The following is an 18,831-nucleotide window of genomic DNA, read 5'->3' as shown; positions in this document are numbered from 1 at the left end:
TATATATATATATTATTAATTTTTTTTTTTTTTTTAATATTTTTTATACATACTAAATGTATTCTTAAGTCTTTTTTTTTTAATAAAATATTCATAATTATTATAAGCAAGTTTACATATTTTATAAAGTATAAACTAAAAAAAAAGAAAAGAAAAAATCATATTTATTTAAATTACTTATTCACGGAAAAATATAAATAAAAAAAAAATTTTTTTTAAATAAAACATATATATGTGCTGTAAATATATTTTAAAGAATTTCATAATTCATATGTCTTATTATTTAATATGCTTAATAGATTTACACATTTTTAATTGTTTATTTCATTGTATTTATGTTTTTTATTTATTTCTTATTTATTCTTTTTTATAATAAATTTATATATATATATATGTTTTATAATTGTTCCATTAACCTTTTTAGTTCTTCTTTATCAGCATTTATTTTTAAGAAGGTATTTCCTTCTTTTAGTCTTGTTTCGGTTATAACATTATGAGAAACAAACTCAACTAGTAAAGAATTTATCCTTATACTTGAAGCTCCTACAGTAAACAACCTTTTATCTTGTAATAAGGATTCTTTTTCAACTCCGTAAATTCCTTTTTCTAAATTTTCTAATTGTATAGAAGCAATAATTTTAAATAATCTTTTATGATTTATACTCAAAGCATTTAAAATAGTTTCAATATTTTTTTTTACATCTATTTCTTCACTTTTTTTATTATAAACCCATTCAGGTAAAAATTTGTTCCATTGTCTCAAAACTTCATATCGATAATCTAACCAGGTGTGGCATTTCATGTAATAAAAATTAATTGAACTTATGTTTTTAAAATTCATATTCAATTCAAAGGAAACATCATCAATAGAACAAACAAAAAATATATTATCATACTGACTTAAGAATGAAAAATATTCATAATATGGATATAATTTTATATTATCCAAGTTATGTATAATAAAATAAAGAGGTATATTTGATTCATTTACCGAATGAATTAATTCATATAATAAATCATATGATTTTAAATTTTTCGTTGCTTTATATTTATAATGATACTCTAATATACGAATTATAATTTCTTCAAAATTAATTTCTTGCTCAAAACCTAGTATTATACATTTATGACCATCATTCAAACAAATATTACTGAATAGATTTAATATATGAAATTTCGAACCTACACCATATAAGCATATATTTATATTATTTAATAAATAAACTTTCCATTTGATAAATTGTTTTATATTATAATGATATAAAGATCTTTTTTCTTTTATATGTGTATAAGGCAAATTTTTTATTAAATACTGTAATTTTTGTATATCATCAAATTTATCTAAATTTTCTTCAACAGGAATGAAAGAAGATAAAGACTTTATTTTAAAATTGGGCTTTATAAATTCTTTAATGTTTAGGCTAGAATAATAATCATATGATATTAATTTCTCTGTAGATGAATCTACTATATCATCTATCTTTTCATCATTTATTGAGTGTTCATCATTATTTTTTTTTTTTTTTTTTTTTAAATCATTAGTTGTACTTTCCTTTGTTATTTCTTCTTCTTGAGTATTCTCTAGACCACTTTTAAATCCTTCTGAATAATCACTACTTCCTTCTATTCCATATAATGTTGGATTATTATAAATATTTATTTCTTCTTCTTCTCTATCAAATTCATCTATATATATATCATAATCATCGTTATCTTCTTCTATTTTTCTTTCTTTTTTTCTTTTTATTTTATTCACTTTTTTTTTATCTATTGTTATACTTTTTTTTTTATTTATTTTACTATTTTCTTCGTCTAGCTCTTCTTCCTCTTCCTCTTCCTCTTCCTCTTCCTCTTCCTCTTCCTCTTCCTCTTCTCCTCCCTCTCCTTTGTCTTCGTCTTCATCTTCGTCTTCTTCCTGTTTCTCTTCATCATATTCTTTTTTTTCTTTTTTTGAACTATTATGATTTAATTTTTCTCTACTTAATGATTTTCTTTTATCCTTTGCTTTTAAGTTACATGTTCTAGTTTCATTCTTATATTTTCTTCCTTTTTCAATGGTATTTTTTTTTTTTTGTTTTTCTATCACTAATTTTCTTTTTCTTTCTAATTCCTGTTTCATTTTTTCTCTTTTTTTTTTTTGTTCCATGTCAAACATGTTCGTTAAAAAATACGGTATGATATTTTTTTCATTCAATTTATCATAGTCAATATTAATTATATCATTTATTTTCATTTCATTAGAAAAATTATGCTTCTTTCTTTGTAAAAAGTGCTCTAATTCATGTTTTGTGTGCTCTCTTAAGAAGTTTATATGATCACTACTTATATTTGATTCGTATTTTTCTATATAATTACTTTTAAATGTTCTTATGATACTTTCATTCATTTCTTCATCTCCATCAAAATCGGATTTACTTATATAACTATCAGAAGAATCAGATTTATAAGTTGTATCAAATTTAATATCATAACTTAAATCTATTTTTTCATTTATGTTTGTTGCTAGATTATCCATTTTAAAGGATTTTAATTTCTGATTTTTATTTTTATTTGATGATTTTATATTTTCATTAAAGTCTATCTTTTTATTTTCCTTACTTAATAATTTATTTAAATTATTAGGTATTCTTATTAATACACTAGGCATACTTTTATCATATTCTGTTAAATTAGTAATTAAATATTCTTCTTTTTCTTCCTCATCTTTTTTCTCCATTTCAGTCCTTATCACTTTCTTAGGTGAATTTACCTCAATGCTTTTAATCATTTTTAAACATAATCAAAATAAATAATTAAAAAGAAAAAAAAGAAAAACTAAAACAAAATATTTTTAAACAAAAAAAAAAAAAAGTACAAAAGAAAATTAAAAAATGAAAAAAAAAAAGAATAAATAATTCAATTTTTTATATTATTTAATATATTTCCTTTAAAAATATTATAATTCTGCTTAATTATATGTAGAAATGTTAAAATGTATAATGATTAATGCGTATACATATATATATAATTTTTATATTAATTTTATTAAAGCATATTTATGTAAAGAAATTCTCAAGTTTTTATTTACAAAAAATAATTATGTAAATTATATATATATATATATATTATTTTTATACGTTTATTAACAGTTTAATACTATATTATTATGAAACACTAATTCTTGTTCTTAAAAAATGATATATTTAAAAATCTTTAAGAAAGTAATTATTACCTAAAAATAATTTTTTTTTAAATTTTAACTCAATATTTTTCTTTTTTCATTCTTTTTTTAAGAATATATATTATTTTTAAAATAGCATTTATTCCATCTTATTTTTTTCTTTCTTGTTTTATATTTTTTCTACTATTATTAATATACATAAAAGACGAGATATTATTATTAGGTTTATACTTATCCTTTTATTTATAAAATTAGTAGAAAAAAAAAAAAAATTTTTTATAATAGATAATTTATTTTTATTTTACATTTCACTTAAAATTGATTTTTTTACAAAATATGATTTTAATTATCATGCCTTTTTTTTTATTTTTATTTAACTAAAATATTGTATCCATTATATTTTTTTTTTATTATTTTTTGTTCGTCTATTTTTCTAGATATACCTTTTTTCGTCTATTTTTTATTTTTTTTTTAAATTACAAAAAAATTTTAAAAAAATGAAGTGAAATTTTATAAATATAAAAAAAATTATAATTTAAAAAAAAAAAGATACATTAATTTATAATTCTATTATATTTAGAATAAACATGTTATAACACAAAAAAAAAAAAAAAAAAAAAAAAAAACTAATACCTTATAAGCATATATATATACCTAGACAATTCATAACATTTTATGTAGCCTTTAAAATTATTATTATTATTATTTTTATATTTTACTTTTAATTAGTATTACATCGTAATTATAATTTTTTAAAAAATTCTTCATAATACTAAATAGTACATTATATGTATCAACATTTTCAGAACTACTAAATAAAATCTTAATAGCTAAACATTTATCTTTCATTTTTATAACCAATGGTATTATATAATTAAAAAAGGGAACATTTACATATATATTTAAAATTTCACTATGTAAATTATAAATTATATTATCATTATCTATAATATCATAATTATATTCTTTATTTTCATATATATCTATATTATTACTTTTTAAATAATTATAAAAAACATTATTACTTATTTCTTTTTTTAAGCATAAATAATTGAAATATCTTAAAATATTTATAAATTCGTTGATATCTTTTTTTTCATTATGACTGTTAATATTTTTATTAAAATCTAAAATGTAATTATTTTTTATACAATTTTTTTTTTTCATATCATATATGATAGAAAGTATTAGTTTACGATATATAAATAAATATTTATAATTGTAATATATAATTTTAAATTTTTTAGTATACAAATGTTGCAATTTCATATATTCTAAAAAAGTCTTGTCTTTTATAATAAACTTCAAATCAAATTTAAAAATAAATAAAAAATAATTTATTATTAAAAAAAAATCTTTTTTATTCAATATATCATATTTATTATTTATTTGTTCATTTGTATTATTGCATATATTAAAATATAACCTTTTTCTTTCTACTTCTTTTATATTTTTATTTTCTATCTCTTCATTTAATGATATAATATATTTTTCATCATCTTCTTTTAAATTTATATTTAATATATCACTAAAGTTTTCTTTCATAATATAGATAATTTTATTGAAATTATTTAGTATTTCTTTAAAATTGTTCATGTCATAAAAAATAAAATTATCAAGAAGTATATTGGAGTTTAAAATTATATTTAAAAAGACAAACCTTAGAAATAAAAATTCATACACATCATCTTCATTTATTTTTTTAAAATAATAATTAAAATTTATATTATCATATCCTTTTTTTTTTTTATCATACGTAAAAATATAATCTTTCTTTTTCTCCTTAGCTTCCTCCATTTCTTCTCTTTTATCATAATTTTTATTTTCTTTTAAATATTGTTTAATAAAATCATAGTTTTTATCATATCTTAATTTCTCTAATAATATATCTTTGTTAAGATCATTCATATCATTATCTACCATATAATACTTTTTCTTAATATATTCTAATAATAACAATGTAATCACCTTTATATTTAAAAAAGAATTTCCTTTTAAAATAAAGTATTGAAGTAATATAAGAACCGAATTTATATTTACTTTATTTATGTTTTCCAATACTTTCTTTTCAAAAAATGTTACATCTATTATATTAGATAAATTTAATTCAGAAATACTTAATAAAATACTACATAATGAATCGAAAAAACATTTTTCTTCATCAATACAGTAATTATTTCTTGTAAAATTTGTTTTTAATTTTTCTATTATATTTAGAATATTCAACGAAATTATATCCTTACTCAAATTTAAGTGGCTATATGTAAATAATATTTTATCCAAATCAAATATGTTTATATTATAGTTAATTATATTTTTATGAAATAAATTTAATAAATGTAAGTAAAATTTATTATCAAGATAATTATCTCTTAATGATATTAACAAATCTAGAATGGACAAGTAATAACTTTTATTTTTTTTTATCTCCCCTTTTTTTTCAAAGAATGATTGTAATTTTATTTCAAATTTATCCTCCAATCTATTAATTTTAACTAAATCATTCTCTTGTACTTGGTCTTTATTTTTATCTAAATTATTTCTAAATATATCGTTTACATTTTTGTTTGATAAATAATTAATTAATATACTTTTTTTATTTTCACTTGAACACTTTTTTAATAGACTACTTTTATTCTTATCTTCATTGTTTTTTAATATTTCATTTTTGTTGTATTTTGTTTCTTCATATAAATAATTTTTTTTTAAATTTTCATAAAGATAAAAAGATAAATCATTGTAATCAAATAAGATATATTTCTTATCGCCATCATATATATACGTAATTTTTTTCTTATCACAATATAATAGGTTTCTCTTATAATAGAGATCATTTTTAAAATTACAAAAAATAATAAAATTTAATAAAATTATTAAATCATCATTATTTAATTCTTTATTATTTACCAGATACAAAATGAATATATAAAATTCTTCATTAAGATAAAGATTATTACGAATTAAAGATAAAGCTAAAGAAAAAGAAATTAAAAATTTAATATTCAAAATTTCCTCTTCTATTCTTTTATTTTCTAGAAACATTTTTATATTTTTTATCAAATATGAGTACATGTTAAATACTATTTCTACATACTTATCATATATACTAAAATAACATTTTGAATAATTATAATGTAATAATAACAATGATAATAAATGTATATTTTGTATTAATTTTGAATTAACATTTGATTTAACACATTCCTCGATTAAATCATCAAAGAATGGTAGATTTATATTATTTTTGATTTGATAAAAAAAGAAATAATTTATATCTGTCAACGTTATTTTCTTTTTAATTTCTTTATTTTTGTTAAGAACTAAAAAAAAAAAATTATCATATGTATTTTTTTCAAAGTTATTTATATTTAATAATAAACAAACATTCTTATATGATAAATTAAAAAGATCATTTTTTATAATTGCAAATAAGTAGTCATATAATAAATTAAAAAAATATGTTTTTAAATTTTTGTTTTCAATAATTAACAAGTTTAGAAGAAAATCTAATTCTGAATCATTTTTTATTTTACATTCTTCTTTATTCTCAAGTATTATTTTTATTTCCTTTTTTAAAAAATAACTTAAATAAAGGGATATAAAATTATGTGTATTGATTTTATAAAAATTTAAAGAATATGATAATTTATATATATGTAAAATATCTAAGTTACTAACAGTTTTATTTCTTATTAATTTCTTGTTTATACGAAACAGTAATTTATATACATAGTCATTTTCATTTTTTCTAACATTTTTATTGGATAAATTTCTAGCATTTTCTTCCTTATTATCTATGTAGCTAACATTTTCTTCATTTATATTATCTAAACAATTATTTTTGTTTACAATGTAATTGCCATTTTGTTCAGTATTTATACAATTTCCATTATGAGAACTTTCATTTTCTTTTTCTAAAGAATATATATCATATTCTTTTGTTTCCACTGGATAAATGTCTACATATGAAATGTCATTTAAATACTTATTATTATTTATATAATTATTCTTATTTGTAATATTATTATTTTCTTGTTCCTTTAATGTATAATACTTTCTATTTTTTATAGCTGAATATAAAATATTAATTATCTCAACTTCAGATAAACAATCGATATTTTTGTATAATATATAAAAAGGTCTGTTCAAAGGTATTTTATCAAAATTTTTTAATCTATTCCTAAGTAAAGCTAAAACTTTTCTTGTTTTTTTTAATTTTTTTTTATCTATATTGTCTTCAAGAATATCTTTTTTTTTTTTTTGTGTATTTGATAATAATATAGCATCTTCTTTAGTTTCTTTTAATTTTTTTAAATTTTCAATATTTTCAAAATTAAAAATAAAATGTTCATTGTAAAACTTTTCATAAGTCTTTATATATTTTACATGAAATAATTTTTTTATTTTATAAATTTTTTTTGTTAAATTAAGCATCATAAATTATAAATAGAGAAGTTTCCACAATATGGGCATATTAAAAGTTACATATTTTAAATAATAGATATATATATATATATATATATATATTATATAATAACTAATAAATTATTAAAACTCATCTTAATATAATTTTTAAGTATTAAAAAAAAGTTGATACTTGTAAATATAATATAATGATGAAAGCTTTAAATTATTAAAATAAATTAAAAATATATACATATATATATATGTAAAACTAATGAACTAAATCCATCTTTATGTTTTATAAAAAAAAAAAAAAAAAAGGAACAAATAAAGTACTCTATAAAAATATTTTAAATTATATCTCTATAAAAGAAAAATAATAAATAAACTGTTTTAAAATTATTGTACATTGATAATGATGAATTTTTTTTTATAGTGTTATTTGAAAATATAAGAAATCTCCAAAAATAAAATATTCTAAAAAAAATGATACTCTTAAATATCAAAAAATAATAGTAAAATCATATAGAATGAAAATTCAATTAAAATCCCATTTTTGAATGAATATAATTTACCTTTTACATATAATATTTGCTAAAACTAAAAATATATTTTATATATTTTTAGAAAAAAACTAGGCGTAATATCCATTTTTTTTTTTTTCTAATTAAATGATGTTTTATCCTTTGAGTGTATAATTTTATTAAGGCTATTTTATAAACAGAGAAAAAATGAAATATATAAAAAAGAAATAGTAGTAAAATATATTTGATGTGGTGTGTAATATAAAAAAATAGTTAAAGTAATAAAAACGTTTTAGGATCAACAAAAAATGTGAATATATCTACTAAAGTAATATGTGTACATTGAAAGTGAAAATGAAAACATTTGTATTTTATATATAGCTTATGAACTTTTTTTTATGAGTTTTTAAAATTGCTTATACGAAATGTTGAAAATTTAGATAAAATAATTAAAAAATAAAAAAATAATAATAGAAATGATAAAATTTATTATTAATTTTTAAAACAAATATACAATTTAGTTTTTTTTTTTAAAATAAAAAAAAAAAAAAGTTAAAAGGTTAATGATCGGTAAAAATATAAACTACGAAAAAATGACAAAATAAAAACAATTACTATATATTCTTATTAAAACAAATATATATATATATATATATATATAACGGTAGAAGAGAAAATAAAAAAAAAAATAAATATTAGAAAAAATTATACTAAAAAAAAAAAAAGTTCCATTATTATATTTTTTTTTTTCCCCCTATTTAGATATAATTTCTCATTTTTAACAATTTATTTTTCCATTTATTTTCATAATATTTTAAAGCTGTTGATATATTCTGATTTAGATAATTATTTACTTTAAATGTTTCATTAAAAATTTTTGAAGATTGTGTACAGTAGGATGATGAAGAACATAACGTTTCATCACTATTAATGTTAGAGTAGATGTTATTTTGTTTATAAGAAGAAAAGCATGTTTTACTATGTGTAAAATCATGTTCATTATATATTTTTGTTTGCATTTCATCTGTCTCGTTATTTGAATTATCTTCCTTTTTATTATGAACATGCATTTTTGGATTTTCTTTTGAATTATTTAAAGATTCATTTAATTTATTTACACTTAAATCACAACTTGTTAAAATTTCATTTTCTCTAATATATTCGCATAAAGCCTTTTTCATATTATTTATGATTTCATCATATACAATGAATACATCTTTTTCAGAAGTGTTTATGTCCTTATCTCTTAAAACACATTTAATATACATTGAAGTAGTATTTATACAATTTTCTAAAATTCTTATTATATCACATTTTATTTCTTCATTTTGTTGTTGTTCTCGATTTTCTGCCTGTTCGCACTTTTCTTTATTGTTTATTTCTTCAACATCTTTTTTTTTCCATTCTACAGTACTATTATTTTTTTTTATTTCTACTTCATTTTTATATTTATCTGCTAGCTCATTTATAAAATAATCATTTTTTTTTGCTATCTTTTTTTTAAGATGCTTAAGAATAAATTGTGTATCATTTATAAAATGATCTATATTATTATTCAATATGTTTTGTAATTTTTCACATAAAAATAAATCAAAGTTATTTTTTATATAGAAATTTTCTTTTTGTTCTTCTTTTATATATTTATCATTTTTTTCCTTATAAGATTCTTTATTATCCAAATAATTTTTCAATTTATTTCCACCTGAATTAAAAATGTTTTCTTCATAGGCTTTTAAAATATAATATTCATCATGTATTGTTATATTATTTTCTTCAGTATGTTTTGAATTTATTTTTTTTTCTTTGTATTTCATAAGGTTTTCCTTTGTAAATTTTTCCAAATTAATTTTTGAGTAATTATCTGCACTAGTATTTGATAAAGAATATATAGTATTTTCTTTTTTTAAACTAGGTGAATTAAGTAAAGTATTACTTTCTTGAGAATGACTAATATCTTTATTGGAATGATTCAATCTTTTTTCAAAATGATTTATATTAATATCAGTTTTATTTTTATTATTATTATCTATTATATTTTCTAAGTTGCACTCTTTTATAGAATAATCTGACTTTTTTATATCACTGAAATATATTAATGATTTATAATTCTTATAATTTTTATTATTTTCATCATTCAATTTCTTCTTAAAATTGTTTGCAGTAAAAGTGCTAGGACAACTCTGAGTAACACTAAAATGTTTTAATAATGCCTGTTTTTGTAAAAACTTTTTTTCATTAACTCCATTCATATTAAATGATTCTAATATATTTTTCTGAATTTTTTTACAAATATAAAAGACTTGCTTATCATAATTATTTTTATTACTAACAAAATAAGATTTGCTTACATATTCAAAAGCTATTTTATTATCGCATAGTTTCCATTTTTTTTGATGAGCTAATATTAATATTAAATATCCAAAAATGTATTTATTATTATTTTTGTCATAACATAACATAAAGGTTTTTTTTCTGTAAAACTTTTCAGTAAAATCACTGAAACTTAATTCAACAAATCCGAATGATAATATTTTATACTTGCCATCTTTAAAATATTTTATGTAAATTTTTATTATTTTTTTCTCATTTTTAAGAAATGGTTCTGTTATTAAAAAACATAAAAATAAATTATTTATTTCCGAACTTTTTATTTCTATATTTTCACTTGCACAGGTACTCTCTTTATATTTTAAATATATAACTATATTTTTGTCTTTTAATTTTTCAAACAATTTTCTGTTTATTTTTAACTTTTTAAAATATAACACATTAACATAAGAATTACAAAAATCAAAAAACATTTTATTAGAATTGGTATTATTGTTATTATTATACGTAGAAACGATATAATTTTTTCCTTTACTACCGATTATATTTTCGTTATTTTTTTTTTTTATATCTGAACTATTTATAGGAACTTTTTTATTGCAATTGTTTTCATAAGTGTTCCATTTATTTTCCTTTGTACAATCTAATTTATTTGTGTTATCAAAATATCCTTTTTTTTTTTCATCAGTAATATTATTATACATTTTATTTTTTAATTTTTTTTTTTTCTCTATTATACTTCACTTTTATATGTTCTAATTATGTTAGGTTTGATTTCAATATATTATAAATGCATTTATTGTATTATATTTATCTTTTTTAAACAAAACAACAAATAGAGAGTTTTAAATTAAAACAAAAAAAAAAAAAAAAGTTATAGTAAATACTTTACAACTAATAAGTATTATAAATGCAAAGATATAAATATGTTAAAAATGCATAAAAAAAAAGTAAATTTCTTTTTATTGTAAATTTCAAGATAGTTAAGAAAGAATTGTATTTTCTAAATTTTAAGACATAAAAGGAAAAAAAAAAAAAAAAAAATATATGAATATATGTAAGTTAATTATGAGTTTTTTTCAATTTTTTAATTCAAATATACAACTAAGCTAAAATATTATTTTTTCAAATTGCATTTATAATAAAAAAAAAAAAAAATTGGAATTATTTTATTATCATCTGGCTTTTTATTTATTTTTTTTTTTCTAGAATTATTTAACAAATTTCTTTATTAATTTTTAAATTAGAAATATAAATAGTCTAAATTTATTTATTTTTTTCTGTAAATAATTTAGTAGAGCTTTTATTAGTTTTTCAAAAGCAAATACAAATGATCTAACTTGATTTATGCATACATATATTTTTTTTTATTTTAATATAGTAAAAATACTAAAATTTTAAAATATTAATTAACATATCCTAATATTATTTACACTTAGAAATACGATTTATATTTTTTTTTTTTTAAATTATAAAATATCTTACTAATTCTAAAGATATAAACAGACTAATATGACATATATATATATATATATTAAATAATTTAAGTAATTTATTATGTATCATAACAAAGTAGAAATAGTTAAAAGTTATTTAAACTTTTTAATATTTTTTTTTATAATAAAATTTAGAAATTTTTATTTGTTTTTGAAAAAATAATATAAATAGTCTAATACAATTCGTGCGTATAAAGATATATATCTTTTAAGTAAACATTTTATCAATTTTCTTAATTTAAAAATATATTTTTTTTTTTTTTAATTTTCATTTTTTATATTTTTTTAAAATATAAATATGTCTTATATAAAATTTTTGCTTTTTCGTGAAAAAAAAAATAATTTTTTTTTTTTTTTCTGATAAAAAATTAATAAGAACTCTATTAGAAAATTTTTTTATAAAAAATTTTCTAAAAAAAAAAAAAAAAATAGAAAAACATTAAAATACAGAAAATTTTACTCAAAAGAAGAAAAAAATTATGAAGTACATAAAATTTTTATTGTAAAAAAAAAAAACATTGTAAAACTAAATATTAGTTTATTGAATAAAAATGTAATATATAAATAAATTTCATGTAAATATGATTAATGAAAATTATGAAAAAAAAAAAGAATTATTTCTTACAAATCAAAATGTAGAGAAAAGTTTAGATAATAATTTAAATAACAAAGAATTAGAAAGTAATATCTATTTATGTAGGAATGAAAATGAAAAGAATGATAAAATTTTAAATAAGCAAAATATGATAAAACAAAATAAGGAAACAGATGAAGTAATTTCCTCTTCTTTTATGAAAGAAAAGAAGAAAGAAATATCAGAAATGAATGAAAACAAAAATGAAGAAGAAAAATTAACTATTGACAAGAATAATTTATTTCAAGAATTAAATTTATTAATAAAGAAAAAATTAAAAATAAATAATACTATAAAAATTGATTTATTCTATAAAGATAACTGTACACAAATAAAACCTTATGTATTATTTGAAGATTATAAATATGTGAATATTGAAAATAAAATAAATATAGAAATTACAAATTTTCTAATAAATAGTTTGAAAAAAAAAAGAAAATATATTGATGTTCATAACAGTGTAGTAGAACTAAGAGGAAGTTTTAATGATGAATTAATAAACTTACCTGTAATTAATCAAATTATTTTACAAAAAATAAGTAATAATAATTATAAATATAAATTTAATATAGATAATAGTGTAATGAATTATATATATGTTGATCTCTTTAAAATACATAAAAGTAAGTATAAATTTAAGATATTAGAAAAAAAATTTGAAATAGAGGAATTGTATTATTATGATATAAAAAAGAAAAAACAAAAAAATAAAAAAGAAGAAGATTGTGATAATAATAATAATAATGATAGAAATAAAAGTTCTACTTATAGTATAAGTAGTAAAGAAGTAAGCCCTAGTACGTCTAGTGAAAATAGTGAAAGTGACGCATTAATAAATTTATATAATGAAGAAAAAAAGAAAGAGAATTCATATAATAATAATGAAAAGAAAAAAAAAAAAAAAAAAATAGTAGTTGATAAAGATAAGTTATATATTGAAAAATTAAAAAAGCTAGTAGAAGAAGATAGTGAAAATGAAAGCAACGATTCTTCAAATGAAAAAAGCTCAGATAGTTCTAGTGATAAATCTAGTGATAAAAATAAGATTTTATATAAAAGAAAAATAGTTTATTCAAAAGATAACAAAAGTAATAAAACTATAATAAATGTATTTAAAGAAGTAGAAAGTGATACCGTATGTGTTTATTATCCGAATAGTTCTTATAACCAATGTTTAAATTTAAGTTCCTATGAGAATTTGATGAATAGTGACGATACTCATTTGACTAATTATGATATTTATTTTCATAAAAATAAAGATATAAATTTAGATAATAATGAAAATTCTTTAAATATGAATATTCTAAACGAAGAAAATATAAAGATAAAAAAAAGATATGTAAAAGACATTTCTATTTATAACTTTTGTTGTGATGAAAAATATAAAGGCTGTAATTTATTTTTACATATAGCAAAAAATAAAAAAATAAAAAATTCAAAAATAAATTATAATATTAGTTATTCTGATTTTGATGATAATTATGATGTAATTAAAATGTACGAAATTAAAAACACTTCTAATTTGAATATCAAATGTTCTGAAAATAAAAAAAAAAACATTGGTAAGTTATTTGAGCTAGAAAAAGACTGGAAAATCAATATAGATTTGCACATAGATATAGATAGGGTTATCAAAGAGCTTAAAAAAAAATATAACATATATAACAATGATAATAATATATATACTGATAACAATAATATTAATTTAATTGATACCGAAGAACAAAAAGCAAGTAAACTTGACTATATGATTTATAATTTTTATAAAAATTTTGAATGTTTAATTAATTTTATGAATAAATTAAAAAATAACTCAACCAAGTTTGAATACTTTTATCCAAAAATGATAGGTGATGTAAATGAAGAAATAAGAAAACATTATGATAAGAAAAAAGTAATATTATTAAAAAAATCAAATATTAAATATGTTCGTGTATTTAACAATGAAGTGAAAAGAATTATGATATCATTTTTTGTTCCCTATAATTCTAAAATATTAGATTTGGCTTGTGGCCATGGTCAAGATATGCTTAAATATAATTTTGTAAGAAATAAGGTATATGTTGGATTAGATATTTCTAAAAAAGAAATAGAATTAGCTAAAGAAAGACTTAGTCAAAATGATTTAAAAGGATTATGCAAAAGTGATAATTACATTTTTTTACAAGGAGATATTTTAAATAATAAATTTTATAAAAAATGGAAAAATAAAAATATTAAATTTGACATAATTTCTATTAATTTAGCTCTACATTATATTATTTACAATGAAAGATCTTCTAAAAAATTTTTTAAGCTTATCGAAAATTTTTTAGAAAATGAAGGAATATTTTTAGCAACTACCATATCAACTCATACATTGACTGATTTTTTAATGAAGAGATCAAATATAGAAGTAATTAATGATTCTTTCTCATTAACATTAGAAAATGACTTATTTACAATAAAGTTTGATAATGAAAATTTAATGAAAATTTTTAAAAATAAGATTTGTCTAGAAGAATTCATAGAATATATTAATAACAGCAATCCTAATGAAAAAATAAAATATGAATATTTTTATAATTTAATAAAAGATTCTTTAGAAAATAATATTGGAATCAAATATTATTTTTATTTATATGATACAATAGATGCACATGAGTTTGTCATACCAGACAAATATTTAAAAAAAAAGTTAGAAGAATTAAATATGGTTGAACTTTTTAATAATACAGCAATAATGTTTCTTCACTATATAACTAATAATTTAGAAACATTTGAAAAATACAGAAATATAAAATATTTTAATTTAATTAATAAGACAATTGATAAACATATTTTTGAAAATATTAAATCAAGAATTAATAAAATTCACGGGTATAATAAAGACTCTAAGACTTATTATGACATTTGTTCATTATATCATGTTTATGTTTATAAAAAAGATTTTGATGCTTCTATATTAGGAATAATTTAGAGGAACAAAAAGATACAATTGTAAAAAAAAAAAAAACAAACAAAAATAATAGAGATAACAGTATCTTATTTTAATTAATATAAATTCTATGTAACTAAAAAAAAAAAAATGATAAAAATTTTATGATTAAATTTAAAAGAAATAATTTGAATTTTTTATTAATAAAGACTAAATATAAAGCAAGAATTGATTTTTCATATTTAAAAATTTGGTTTTTATACCCATAATTATAATTTCTTTTAAAATTACATAAAACATTTTCTTAATGATTTTTTATTTTTATGATTTTTTTTTTTTTTTAAAAACAATTTATGAAATATATATCAATTGATTTAATTATCCATTAATTTTGTTTTAATAAGTGTTTTATTTACTTTTTTTTTTTTTCTAACATTGTAATATTTTTTAAAAAAGTAACTCTAAACTAGTTTTAAATTTTAAATAAAGAATAAATTTATTTCATTTTCGTTGTAAAAAATTAAATATAAATAAAAAAAAAAAAAAAAATATAAAAATATTAAAAATTGAAGGAGAGAATATAGAAAAATTAATATAAATTAAAATAATGATAATTCTATTTTTTTTTCTTCAACACAAATATATTTTTTTAAAATATTATTGAATTATGTTTCTTAATACATAAAATTATAATATTATTTCTTAAAATATTATAAATATTGCATTTATGTGACCTCTATATATATGTATATTTATATGTGATATGTGTATTTAAAAAAAATCATTTTCCTATTTTAAAAAAATAAATAATATGATCAAAACAGTTTAAAAAAAAAATTAAATTATTCTTTAAAAAATAAAAATTCTTTATTAAAGAATATAAATATTTAAAAAAAAATTTAAGTTATAAAAAATGTTAAACTTTAATATAATAAACATTCTTGAAAACAAATTTGCAAATATAACAAAAACTGAAAATTTTGATGAAATATATTCAAAAATGTTTATAGAAAATATTATATTTAGAGAATAAAAAAAAAAAAAAAAATAAAGGGAAAATTATGAATTCCATTTTAATTTTGATATATTTATTTTTTTCAATAATGTCTATTAAATGTAAAAATATTACAATTTTAAGGAGTTATTTTTTTTTATGTAAAAACACAAAAAAAATAAATAAAAAATATTTAAGTTCCTATATTAAAAAAGATGTAGAAAATTATTCGAAATATTTTAAAAATTCATGCTCATTGATTTTATCATCAGGAACAGGTGGGACAGAAGCCTGCGATTTTTGCAATATGTTATATAACATGTACATGAAATATTTATCAAAAATAAAAAATAAAAAAAATATAAAATATGAAGTTATTGATATAAGTAAAAATGAAGTAGGTATCAAAAAAGTAGAAATAAAAATAGAAGGAGAATACAGCTTTTATAATTTTGTTTCTGAAAAAGGAATTCACCGATTAGTAAGATATTCTCCATTTAATGCACAAAATAAGAGAATGACTTCTTTTGTAAAAGTTGATGTAATCCCAACTTTAAATTATAATGATGTTAATATAATAAATTTTTTAAATAATGCTGAAAAAGGTGTATCTAAAAACAGTAAAACAACAGAAAAAGAAAAAGAAAAAAAAAAAAATAGTAATAATGTTAACAATAATAAAATTAATGATATTACAATAAATAAAAGTGATTTAGTAATTCAAACTATGAGATCTGGAGGTAAAGGAGGGCAAAATGTTAATAAAGTTGAAACTGCTGTTAGAATTTTGCATAAGCCAACAAATATTTCTGTGAAAGTGTCAAATGAAAGATCTCAAATTTTAAATAAAAGAATTGCCTTAAAAAGTATATATGAAAAATTATTATATTTACAAATAGAAGCACTAAAAAATAAGAAATACGAACTATCTAATAAAAGTTTAACTCACTTTGGAGAACAAATAAGAAATTATATTCTATATGGTAATAAAATGATAAAAGACACTAGAACAAATGTTTATTCAAGTGATGTTGATAAAATTTTGTTACAAGGAGAAATTGATTTATTTATAGAATCATATCAAAAATATTTATAAAAATATATGAATCAAATTATTAAATTATTCAAATCATAAAAGATAAAACTTTTTATTAAAAGAGTATAGCATTTTCGTTTTAGAATAAGTATATATATATATTTTAATTTGATATTTTTTACACAATAGTAATTTTATTTATTTTTTTTTTTTAAATAAATTTTATTAAAAAAAAAAGTTATCTTTTTATTTTTATGAGCTCTTATTTCTTTTTAATTTTTTAGTTTTTTAGCTTTTGCTTTTTAATTTTTATTTTGATTTATTTTTTTTTTTTTTAAGTTTTTATAAATTTATTACTTGCGATAGTTTTAATTTTTTGTTTTTATTACATATATGTTTTAAAAAATACTTTTTTTTTTTTCAATTTTTTTAATTATATTTAAAAAAAAATTTATTTCAACTAAAAAAAAGATATCAGCATATATATATATATACTTGTTTATATTTTGTTCATATTGTTTTTGTTTTAAAATTAACAATTTTGTTCATTCTTTATCAAATGTAAAGATTTCTTTATAAAAATATAAATTAATTAAATTCATAAAAGACAATTAAAATTTCTTAAAATGTTATAATAAAAAAAGAGAAGAAAATCCTTCTATTAAATAATGATGAAATTATTCTTTATATTTAATTGCATATACTTACGTATTTTTTTTTTTTTTTTTTGTGCTTTTTTATATTGATTTAAGAATATATATAATTCAAAAATTTTAATACATTTGTAAAAATAAAACAAATTTATATATTTAAAAATTTACATATGTATTAGAATATTTAGTATGATTTTTTTTTTTTTTCTATAAAGATACACAAAATATAAAATATAAGTAGTATAAAATTTGTTAATAAATAATTTCTCTTTTTTTCATTATTTTTTAAAATATTATTTTTATGAGCATTTATCTATATTTTCAAAAGGTAGAAAATTTTTCTTCTAGACACTTTTAATATTTTTATTTTTTCTTTAAACAGTAAGCTATATCACTTTTTTAAATGGAAATACTAATTTTAAAATATTTTTCAGTAGTATATATTTTAATTTCTTGTTTTAACTTTATTTTTTTATAATGAATATTATATAAATCATTTTTTTTTTTTTTTTTGATTCTTTTCAATATAATATAAAAATAACAGATAATATTTTTATAATTGAAAATTGCAAATTTTATACACACAGAAAAAAATTTCATATTTTTTTTTTAATTAATATTATTATTTAATGTTTTATGCTTTATTTTTTTTTTATTTTATTATTTTTAAAAACTGAAAGCTTAA

The 18,831-nt window shown here is 16.7% G+C and overlaps 5 protein-coding genes across 5 annotated transcripts; 2 read left to right on the top strand and 3 right to left on the bottom strand.

Annotated features, from left to right (window-relative positions):
• Window positions 1–397: 397 nt before the first annotated feature.
• Window positions 398–2,767, bottom strand: ORC2 (origin recognition complex subunit 2, putative; the record flags this gene model as incomplete). The annotated part of the gene is made up of 1 exon (XM_028678278.1): window positions 398–2,767. One exon carries the CDS (start codon window positions 2,765–2,767, stop codon window positions 398–400), a length of 2,370 nt encoding a protein of 789 aa, XP_028531397.1.
• Window positions 2,768–3,868: 1,101 nt separating this feature from the next.
• On the bottom strand, window positions 3,869–7,594 carry PRELSG_0103100 (conserved Plasmodium protein, unknown function; the record flags this gene model as incomplete). Its single annotated transcript, XM_028678267.1, has 1 exon — window positions 3,869–7,594. The coding sequence occupies one exon, from the start codon at window positions 7,592–7,594 to the stop codon at window positions 3,869–3,871; it is 3,726 nt and encodes a 1,241-aa protein (XP_028531396.1).
• A 1,252-nt stretch (window positions 7,595–8,846) lies between these two features.
• Window positions 8,847–11,120, bottom strand: PRELSG_0103000 (conserved Plasmodium protein, unknown function; the record flags this gene model as incomplete). Its single annotated transcript, XM_028678256.1, has 1 exon — window positions 8,847–11,120. The coding sequence occupies one exon, from the start codon at window positions 11,118–11,120 to the stop codon at window positions 8,847–8,849; it is 2,274 nt and encodes a 757-aa protein (XP_028531395.1).
• Window positions 11,121–12,493: 1,373 nt separating this feature from the next.
• PRELSG_0102900 (mRNA-capping enzyme, putative) lies at window positions 12,494–15,505 on the top strand (the record flags this gene model as incomplete). The annotated part of the gene is made up of 1 exon (XM_028678245.1): window positions 12,494–15,505. One exon carries the CDS (start codon window positions 12,494–12,496, stop codon window positions 15,503–15,505), a length of 3,012 nt encoding a protein of 1,003 aa, XP_028531394.1.
• A 1,019-nt stretch (window positions 15,506–16,524) lies between these two features.
• On the top strand, window positions 16,525–17,553 carry PRELSG_0102800 (peptide chain release factor, putative; the record flags this gene model as incomplete). The annotated part of the gene is made up of 1 exon (XM_028678234.1): window positions 16,525–17,553. The coding sequence occupies one exon, from the start codon at window positions 16,525–16,527 to the stop codon at window positions 17,551–17,553; it is 1,029 nt and encodes a 342-aa protein (XP_028531393.1).
• Window positions 17,554–18,831: the final 1,278 nt, after the last annotated feature.

Source organism: Plasmodium relictum, assembly GCF_900005765.1.
Source record: "Plasmodium relictum strain SGS1 genome assembly, chromosome: 1".
Lineage (NCBI taxonomy): Eukaryota > Apicomplexa > Aconoidasida > Haemosporida > Plasmodiidae > Plasmodium > Plasmodium relictum.
This window is presented reverse-complemented; position numbering and strand designations above follow the sequence as displayed.